The sequence below is a fragment of the Malurus melanocephalus genome, unplaced genomic scaffold, assembly GCF_030028575.1.
Source record: "Malurus melanocephalus ecotype Western Australia unplaced genomic scaffold, MMel_1.1 scaffold_380, whole genome shotgun sequence".
NCBI classification, from domain to species: Eukaryota; Metazoa; Chordata; class Aves; order Passeriformes; family Maluridae; genus Malurus; species Malurus melanocephalus.
Window position 1 is genome coordinate 148,415 of NW_026623612.1, and position 11,010 is coordinate 159,424.

The window sequence follows — 11,010 nt, forward strand, 5'->3', positions numbered from 1 at the left end:
TTTTTTTTTTTTCTGTAACCAAATTAGCTTCTTTTGGACCACTTCCTTTTAATCAAAGATTCAGGAGCAAAATATGGAACACTGAGTCCAAATTTTATAAGGATGGGACACACCAGTCTGGGTTGGAGATCTAAAACTAGAATATTCTCAAAATGTTCTCATGGTGACTGGACTATGTGAACAGTTTTCCTGAATAGCTGGGTGCTAATACCAGAAGTTCCTCGCTATTGTCATTGGTGACTTCACACAGGACCTGAATTCCTAGACCTCCTGCCTGTTGGCAATGTGTTCTCAGTGAACACTGGGTAGGAGCTTTTAGACTCTTTAGGTCTTCYTTGGCTGGGAACCTTTTACAGTTAAATAGCAGAGGCTATCTGTTGTGAAAACACAGACAATTTTAAAATAGTTAATGTCTTAGCAGTAACGCACCCTGCAAAGGTGTTAACAGAATACACATACCAGTCACACCTACTAGTCCATAACACCAGGTCATGTGAGGAATTATTATTTAACATGTTTTAAGCATTGCAATCACCTCCTATGACTTCTAATTGACTCACATTTTACTAGCTATCTATTAGCTGTTTATTGGTGCATTGGGAGATTTTGGAAACGAACCATTGTCACAGAGCAAGGCAGAAAACAGTCACTTTTTGTGTCATTTAGACTTGGCAGCCTCAATTTCCATTCCTGCCACTAGGCTTTCATAAATGGAATTTCCTAGTCTGAAGTAAGCAAGCAAATCTAAAAATTAGGACCAAAAAAAAAAAAAAAAGTAAAACATAAAGTTGGTCAGTGTTACCTTGGAGTAAGCAGTAAACAAGGAAGGGATGTACTTAGAGTGGATTAATTTTCATTTGGAATCATGTTTATCACATGGTGATGCAAGAAGGCCTGTCTTTTACTGCTACACAGGCAAAAGTTAATGGCTTTTTGTTAATATAAAGTCTAGAGGTCAATATTTTTTTCTTGACTTTTTTTTTCAAGTGTTTTATAATTACTGGTTCTTGATTTAATAATTATTCAGAATATCCTGAGCACAGGGCTTTGATTCACAATCTTTTAATTTCCAGGATATCCCAAAAATTGCATTGAAGCAGAATATATACGAAATATGTAATAATCCATGCCACATTTACCGCAAAGCAAAACTAGCAACATGGCTTTATTTTTCCTTGCCTCAATTTTAACACACATAACTTCATTAATGTGAAAGTAAGTTGTATAGCCTCCAGTGGTCATTGGCAGATTGATTCTCTAACAGTGATGTATCCTTTCCATCACTGACATTTCCTTTATACAGGATAAACCACTGCATGGGCAGCTGCCTAACTCACCCCTTGTCTGTGAAAGAAAACCAGACTACTCTTAGATTCTTGACATCACCTGAGATCGCTCGTATGTTACARATAGTGCCAGTAATCTTTCACACAGATCTCCAGTCTGACGTCCAGCATGTTAAGAGTATTCCAATTCACCCAGTCAGCATGTGGAATGCCCAATGTATGGTGCTTGATAATAGCCTAAGCTGTATTTGGCTGAAGAATGCTGTCCACATAGGCATTTAGTCTTCAGTTTTAAGGCCAGGTTATTGTGATGTAGAGGATATTCTCAGTATAAGTGAGTGCGCTTTCACAGATTTCATGGCCCCTTTTAAAATGATAATAATTCTTTTAAAATGAATCAGCCCTATGAAGCCAGGGGATTTCATGAGAATATGAGCTTCTATTAAACATAAAAGGAGTAAGTCTTTAATCCTTATTATTGGAATAAAATCCTATTAGAATAAGAATCCTTATTATTAGAATAAAAAAAAACCAACACATAAAACATGAAATAACTTGTCCTAAATGCTCATCAATGACAATGCAAACTCACAAACACTTTTTTATTTAAAAATTGTATTTGTTAACATCTAACCATTTAAGGATACATATTTTCCTTTACTGCATGTTTAGTAGCCTACAAGCTTTTGAGCTGAACATTTAGCTTTAAAGATTATGATTCAAATCAAGGTATATTTTAAAGGAGATAATTTTTTTATAATGAGAAAAGAGGTTCTCACATGGAGTCAAGATCAGAAAATTGGTGTTCAGATATTTCTGGAAGATTTCTTACAATAAGATGAATTATCTTTTGTCAACAAATAAATTGCCATGTAACGGTGGCTCAGGTTTTGAAGAGCCATCWGTTAATGTATTGAGACACTCTGTGTGTTTGGGTAAACTCCCTCATATTGCCAGATCCCAGGGATAACACTTTACATATCTGTGAGCTGCTCATCTCCTGATCTCAAAGTGCTTTTCAAACACTTTCCAACATCCATGCTGAGCTCTAATAAACTTCTTTACATATAGCTGGAGAAACCCTGTATTTCTGAACTGTGAGCAAAATTCAAATTTTAGCTGTTATGCTGCTTGAACTTTGATTGCTGACACCTCTCTTTCACACACCTTTCAGAAACTACAAAACCTCCACTGTCACTCCCAGCAAGAGAGATGGAGAGACCCCCGCTATGTCCAGCCAGGTGTCCAGGGGGGGCAATCTCATTGCATCCTGTATAGAGACAATGCTCATTTAGAAGGGGCTGCCAGACTTTATCTGAAGGTGAAATAAATGCACTTAGAAAGCATTCTGCATCTGCTGCAGGGATGAGTAATCACACATGCATGCATCCTCCTGCTTACCAGGGCACTCTGGGATGAACTTTGCTTGAGACTCCCCTTGGGAGGATGGTTAATCCTTGCTAGGGTTTTTATGAGGCATGTTTGCCTGGCCAAATGACTGCACATCTTCCCTGTATGTAACATTTTGAAGCAGGAAATGTAGCCCCTGACCATCTATATTGGCTACTCCCCACCTGTGTTCTGCTCTGATAGGGAAGATGTTTGTGATTGCTATGGAAAGTCTAGATATAACATAGTACTGCCTCATATTGAAGTATGATTAAAAGGTAAATCTGTGGCTCCCTTTTACCAAAATGAARCAGATTCATAAAGGCAGCACTTTTATAAAGGTACCATGGTGGCTTTCCTTGATGAGATCCTTGAGCTCATTGACAAAGGCAATACCTCTCACGAAAGGTAGGCACAAGTGGTACTCCTTTCGATCCATCAGTAACCACAACTTAAAGATAATCCTTTTTCAGGATGTGAGAAGGCAGCATTTTCCTTCCTGCCAACTCAGCTCTTGGCTGGGAGGCAAAATAAATTAATTTGTAGGTGTGTGCTTAGGAAGATATGACTGAAGTTTAAGAGTATAGGAATGCAAAAATTCAGCTGACAAGAGTGTAATTGAACCACTGGGAATTTTTTTCACTGTTTTTATTGAACTTGGATTTTATTTTTTTTTGTTATTCCCATCCAGTGCTCATGAGAAAAGTGCCAAACCTGATCTCTGGACTCAGGTTTATTCACATAACCCTGTGTCAGATAGTTGTTTTTTTTTTTCTTATGAAGTAAGAGTCTACAAATAGCAAACATCCATTTAGGCACAAAAGAAACCGGCTGAGGAAGAGGAGATGTCTCCATATGTTGCCCATGCTTGGGTCCTCCAGCAGCCTTGCTCTGGCATGCCCCCTGCACCCATGGGCTCATTTCAATAAAGAGCCCTTCCATGGCTGAGAGTGAGTAGGAGAAAGGATCCTGACTCAGATTTCAACTTTTCTTTGTGAGAATTTATTTAATAAGGTCTTAATATATCCATGTGAGGAGCCTGTTGTGGACTGAAATTTTTCTTCAATTAGTACCCATGGGACTAGATGACTAAATTTGTTAATTTTGGAGGACAGATATACCTGATTTGGTTGGATCAGAAATGCCCAGGACTGAAGGAAGAAGCAGACCAGAAGCAGTTAATAGGGAGGCAGAACTGCCACTGTTAGTTTCATGGCTCCTGTGCAAATTGCCCTCCTGATCCCTGAAACCCAGCCTCCCTTCATCCCACAGCTCAGGAGCAAGTGAGGTCACCTTTACAGTTTGCAGCAAAAGGCCAGCAACTGCCTTTCCTTGAGTCAGTAGGTAAATATGACTTTGCCTGGGTCTGTCACCCAGAAGCAAGGTTTGCCTCTGAGCTGGTGACATACAGGGGTCCTGGCTCTGCTTGCAGGGCCACCATCAGCCCTGTGTCCTTATGAGTCTCCTGCTCAGGCCATGTACCATCAGGAGCTCTCACAGCCCTGTGCAGCAAGGATGGGTGAAACTTAATGCCAAGGCTGGCACTGAGTGATAATTACTTCCTTGGGGACTGACAGGGAAGTATTATTTATTTATTTTACAGGGCTGCAGATTTTGAGCCCAGGGAGATCTGTTTTCCTTGTAGYCAAAGGCTTGGTGTTGTCAGCCCCGTTACTCCAAAAGCACAGTCGTTTCATTGCGTGTTATGCAGCATGTGGGTTTAAAGCAAGCTCAAATTATAACTCTATTTTTTCACCCCACCTGAAATTATCTGGGAAACACTGACCGGAGGCCTTAATTGCTCTATTTCTGAGTGTCCTTGTCAGTATGGGACTCTATTAACCCAGAAGTATCTTTTGCAGTGGACTGTAGTGAAATCCATTGTAAACCATGTGTGCGAAGGAGAACTGCATGACCACGGGAGCAAGTGCAGCAGAAAAAGGTCCCTGTGTGACTGTCTCTACTTTTTTACCAAGTGAAAGCTCATTACATTCTGCAGAATTGAAGCAGACTGAGAAAAAGATCCCAAAATAACTTAAATTCCATCAGCATTACCAAGTGTAACAACAATAAAACCTAAGACTTTCATGGCATCTGGGGCARCCACTTCCCCACTCCATGTTTGCAGTCTCTGGCACGTAAATGGTAAAAAAAGAAAATGTCTTTCAAGAGGGACAGTACTGTGGAAGTTTTTTGAATGCATGGCTGGGTTAGCCCACACTCATTTTTGCAACTTGGTTTGCTCTGTTTGCTGGATCTTGGCCAAACATATCTCTTGCRTAATTATGTGGCTCACTTTAATAAATTCACAGAAGTTTCTAGGGGTGTAACTAAAGTTTCCCCCTCCTTTTTGTAATTATACAACACCCACCGCAATGCGGCACAGGTCCTAATTGGTGGATTCRTGCCATGATTTACAGTAATTATCAAAGCAAATGCCATAACATAGGAAAATAGAAACACCCAGCTGTACATTCAACGAGCTGAAAGAAGCCTTAAAGAAAAAAAGCTCTATAAAATCATGAGAAGTTATTTGTCTGTTTCTTTGTGAGAAAAAGTGAGTTTAATTGATATTCTGCACTGTAGACTAAGGCTGAATAATACCGGTTTAAAGCAAGAGCAGTCCTACTGAAATCAACTCCATTATTTGAGATTTCTGCATGGAAAAGTCAAATACAGAGATGGCAGACGTGGCTTCATATCCTGCTGCTCTAACTCTGCACAAAAGTTCTTGTACATGGGGGATTAAGGGAAGTTTGTGAGAAAAGTTCTCAAGGTTTCAGCTTATATAGTGTCAAAGAAAGATATTTAATAAGGAACTCCAGAATGTGTTCATTATTTTGGAGTGTTTCCAAGCTCTTTCCTCCAAAGAGCTGGTTCCAGGATATATGATTCAGTTGGTTATTTCATGCTCATGTATTCCAGTGGAAATGGGATAACTTCTATGTTGAGGTACTAGACAGAATTATTAAGGGTGTTGGACCTTGGACCATGCAATTTAGAACCTTTTAAAATGTTTCCAACTCCTCATCTGACCTCACCAAATTTATTTAACATTCATCTAAAGAAATAGCTTTGAAAAGTTATTTGCTCTGCAAGAGAAACCTGTGGTCTTTCAAAGAACGAGTGAAATGCACAAATTCGAAACACACATTAAAAAAATCAAGCATCCTTCATGATCACAATAAATGCCCATCTTTCCAGGGCTTCATGGCCCACTTTGCAGAGTAAATTCCAGTTAACCATAGCTGTAGCATATTTGACAAAAGCCGGTTTTCAAGCTGCACAGCAGCCCCTCAGCCACCGTGACTAGAATGCCAGCACAGAGGCTGCGAGGACACCCTTGGGCTTACCTAGGTCAGAGCACTGCACCACGCGCAGATGGCACTGACAGCGGAAGGGGCACACAGGTCCGAATCCGGATATGACGGGATCATCCGTGGGAGGCATGTCGGCTGAGCCTTCATCCTCCAGCATGAAGTCAAAGAGGCCCTGCTGGTGGAACGGCTTGGCCAAGCATGTTGGCAGCAGTAGGACAAACAGGAGAGCCAGCCTCTTCATGGCTTAGTTCATGGGCTCCCAGCAGAACCTAGGATTCAAAGCAGTGGATTAATGACAGAAGTAGCAGTTTCCCATAGCTGCACAGTTCCTGCTGAAGGAGGTCCAGCACATCCACCAATTGCATAACTGTTCCTTTCAATAAAAGAAAACTGAATAGTAAAAATGGGACAGTTATGTGATAGGAGTCTGGTAACTGCTTGTCAGTACGATTTTTTTTTTGTTTGTTTTACAGAGCATTTTGAAGGCAATTGTAAACACATCTGTTTGCATATTTAGAGTAATATTTATTAGTAACAGGCAGCGCTGTCAACTTTGTTATGCAAAAGAGTCAAAGCAATAAGCCACAYTTTCCATGTGCCTGTTTTCTGCCAACGTAACAGTCTATTTGATTTCATTAGCATTTATTTCATAAAAATGGGTCTGACCCCTGGGGACAAACCTGAGGTTCCCAGACTCACTATAATTCAGTATTTCATGTCTTGAGAAATATTTTTTAGTGTCAGCTTGCTGTGTGTTTTAAATTACAGCCTAGTAAAACTGACTGAGAAAGAGTAGGATTTAGTGACAGGGTGGAGAGTAAGGCRTAGATCTTTAGTTGTTTAAATGCACTACACTTCTTTCCCAGTTTAAACAACACAATAAAATGGAATACAATTGTGTGTTATATGGAATATCCTTGGTTTTCTATCCAAATTTTGACATTTACCCTGAGAATCCTCTGCTTTGCATGGCATAAGCATTTGGATTGATGCTTGTGATGTTGTGTGCCCATTTTCTAATAGGACTTCAGGGCTTCATTCTGCAGACTTTCATGCACAGGAGTGGCTTTACACAAGAATGTATGGCCGTAGGTATTAACAAGAAAAGCTGCTTAAATACATGTTCTCAGGACTGAGGCCTAGATGCATTTCAACACACTGTAGTTTGTGCTGCCTGTTTTGTTGGACACCAAGGAGTAACAAAACCTTTTGCAGGTTCTGTATCAAGTTTGTATAGACCAGCTAATTTTCTGAAAAAAAAATTCTCTTACTGTCTATTTTATATAATGAACTTCATACATTACAAACTTTAATTGGTCCTTAAAAACCCAACAAAAAAAAAAAAAAAAAAAAAAAAAAAAAGAGACAATAATACAGTCCTGCAGAAATCTTTAGGTCTGTTTCTTGAAAGGGTGAGAAGTTTACCTTTTAAAATGTGCTGGTAGCTTAAAATCATAGCCTACATTTCTGTGATTTACCTGACAGGAAGACAGGTATCTAACATCTTCAAATACCCTTTTGAAGTCAAAAGTGAAATCACATGAACTGAAACACTGTTTAAATTGTCTCTTTAAGAGACATAACTGTTTTCTTAGTTGGACATGAAAGTGGATCTATTCCAGACATCTCAGTGCATGCACTTAGGGTTATCACAGACCCCAACACCAACCAGAGAGGTTTTAGGGCGTCCTGTCAGCCAATGCTGTGTAAATTCATGACATATGGCAGGAGCAGGTGTCCCCATGTGGATCACCCTCCTGGACTTCTCCTGCTCTGGTTCCCCACTGCCATTGGAGCTGTGTCCCTTTCCCAGCCACATCCCAACCAGCGCAGGCAGAGCACACAAGGACACATCAGGATGTCAGAGCCAAATGCTGTTAAAGCAAGGTAGTGAGCTGTTACCAGRGCTTAATCAGAAACAAGACTTTTGAAATAGTAATCCTCATGTGTAAATTATTGTAAAATAACAATGCAGTTTATTAATAATCTGAAATGAGAAGACAAATTTGCTAAATCATCACCATTCGTCCCAAAAAGCTGCCTTGTGAAAAAGATCAATAAAACATTACCCCTACAAATTATTTTTCAGAATGTATATTAACAACAATAAACATTGGGAGTGCTGCACATTAATCCTTGAATGGCAGTGGCAGTCAAAACTTTATAAAGATCTTCCTCATCCTTTTTTTATGTATTAAAATTATTTTTAAACATTTAAAAATATTTAAAACTTCTTCATTCCCTCTCAGGGTCACTGCTGAAGTAACACCCATCCCAAGAATGCACACTCAGGGTCTTATCTTGTCGTTTAATTACTACCACTCAGAAAAGAAAAAAAAAAATGCAAAGGCACTTTGGAAGTGTCTTCACACTTTGCTTCTTATCTATATTAATATTAATGACTTCATTTATCTCAGTTAAACCCTGTAGTAGGCCTTTCCTTTGGTCCCTGTTGTTTTTTGTTTTTTTTTTTAAACAGTAATAAAATCAGAAAGAGCTGGCTGTAAGGGAAAACTGTAGGACAACAAAGGATATCAAGTATAAAATCTGAGGGTCCAGCAGAGAAAATGGCAGACACATGATACATATTAATCAGGATATAGGAATACATATCTTCAGTCATATAAGTATTCATTCTGCAGACACATCTGTTTCTATTGTTTGCATGTGTAATTGAACATAAACAAAGGAAAAGATATACACAAAGCTGTACTACCGAGAAATGTTTACACTTTACTTACAAAAAAAAAGCAGACAGGGAAAAGAAATCTGAATTCTGTGACACAATATTTATGTCTGCAGGACATAACTGTTTAAAATTCCTTTAATTATGTGTTTACAATGAAGAAGACTTTTCCACAAACAGAGGAAACTATACCATAGGCTTGGCCACATTTAGTTTTAAAATACCACTGAAAATATGCTTCATCAGTTCAGGTCACCACTGTATTGGTGGTCTTCTTGACAGTTTACCTTAATACTAAGGTTAAATTATTAGTTCACGTACTGTTAGAAATCACGAAATTCCACAAAGACAAACTAGACAACATTTTGCAGTTTCAAAAAAAAATCCCCTCCATTTTATGTTTTGCCCATTTTGTGCAAGAAAGCCTAGATGTGAAGACAGAGGAGTTGGAAGTTTTAAAGAGAATAAAACTCTGTTAACAGGAGTTTCAACTGCAAGAATTTTCTTTTCTACTATTTCATTCATAAGAACCTTCTTTAAATGTGCTTCCCTTGTTTGCACCCTGTAGCAGCACTTTCTAACATTACAAAGGCATACACAGCGCCCATTTAACTAACTACTATGCATGTTTTCTCTGAAATTGAAATTATATTCATCAGTGTCTCAAATATATACGAAGAAACACATGAAAAAGAAATCACAGMGAGCAGTTTAAAAGAGAAATGTAAGCATACACGCATTTTTTACACTCTACATCACCGATTCTAAACACTGGATTGCAGACAGAGAATATACTGCTGCAAAAGTTTACAGCAAAGAAAAAGAAAGGGCTATAACAGTGCTTATACAAATCAAAACAAGACACAGAATAGTCAAATAAACAGTAGAAAATCTGCAGAGTCTTTGAGAATGCATTCTCATGTTTCCAAGAAAGTAAAGTGCTAGAAAGAAAAYGTAACATTACAAAACATTTAGAAGCATTTTTAAGTTGCTTCTCTTCAAATTTCAAATAGCTCTTGCCATAGACTTGCCCAAAGTATTATTAGTACAGCATAGTTCAGGAGAATTGCTAAAAATCGTACCTTTTAATCCAGGGATTTGCAACAGGAGCTCTCAAAGCTGAGATGTAATTAAACTAAATATTCAACCCAGGCAAAAGGCTTTGCAGGTGTGGAAAGGAGGAGGGGGTAAATTCAGCTCAGTGACTGTCACTTGGTGGAAAACCCTCCTGCTTCTATTCCATAGCACAGTTTAAAAATAAGGTTTCTCTCAATGAACACAATCCAGGCTGACACCCACATTAGATCATATGGTAATGATATGTCTCCTGTGTTGTAGCCAGAAACTTTATCAGCTCTTTTGCTTTCTTTTCCTCCTTTTTCTTTTTCATTTGCTTTMTTTCTCTTTCATCTGTTTACAATTCCAATCTACTTGTACATTTTAAGACAGATTTTTAGCTGTAATTCATCTTACTTTTTTTTTAATGTCCCTACAAAATAAATTTAGGAAAGTTTTCTTAGTTTTCACTATGGGGGGTTTTATGACTCATTAATGAAAAAAATGCTTGGCTGTTCCTCTTGTTTATAGTATTTGGAAATCAAGGAAATTATATAAAGTTAATCTTTGAGTTAGGCAAAGTGGAGATTAGTATCAGAAAAAAGGGTTATCTTTAAGTAAAACTATTTAAACAGATACTAACCTGCCTTTGCTTATGCTATAATCATTGTCAACCCAATAGTATATAATTTAATATATTATTATCTTGTCTAATAATAGAGTTTGTATGTATTTTTTAAAACTAAAGCATGGTTTTGGTATACATAAAAATCGTGTTTTCATTAGTAAAATGATTCTAACATTTGTGGTTAGAGCTGCTTTATATAAACTTTGCTTTTTTTTTTTTTTTTCTTCACTGCCTTCTCACCAGGGCAGCAAAACAGACGGGAAATTAGCTTTAACTGTCTGGTTTGGGGTTGGTGGGTTTTTTTGTGTTATTTAATTTTTTAAGTGTTTTTTTTTTCTTTTTTTGGTCAGTTGGAGTTTTTTAAGAGACAGAGGAGATTTTTTTAAAACATGGAAGGCTAAATGCATCTGACTTATTGCTCAATTTTTTACTTTATCTCAGTAATTTCTGGTTTTATGCAAATGTCAGTGCAATCAACAATGCAGTTTCTTTATTCCTGCACAATTTTAGAAGTCTAGTCACCTGAAATTAGAGCAAATACAATAATTAGTATTTATTTAGTAACCCAAACATATTGTGAACATGTGCAGCTTCACTGTGCTATTAGCTGTCCTATCTAAATACTGAAGGCTTGTATCTCTGTGT

The 11,010-nt window shown here is 37.9% G+C and overlaps 1 protein-coding gene across 1 annotated transcript in view; it reads right to left on the minus strand.

Moving 5' to 3' along the window:
• DCN (decorin) overlaps positions 1–9,994 on the minus strand; it is a 36,458-nt gene extending 26,464 nt beyond the window's left edge. The window contains exons 1-2 of the mRNA XM_057378917.1: positions 9,764–9,994; positions 6,029–6,264 (exon numbers count right to left, since the gene is read on the minus strand). Coding sequence (XP_057234900.1) covers positions 6,029–6,236 — 208 coding nt within the window. The 5' untranslated portion in view covers positions 6,237–6,264; positions 9,764–9,994. The remainder of the gene's footprint in view (positions 1–6,028; positions 6,265–9,763) is intronic.
• Positions 9,995–11,010: the final 1,016 nt, after the last annotated feature.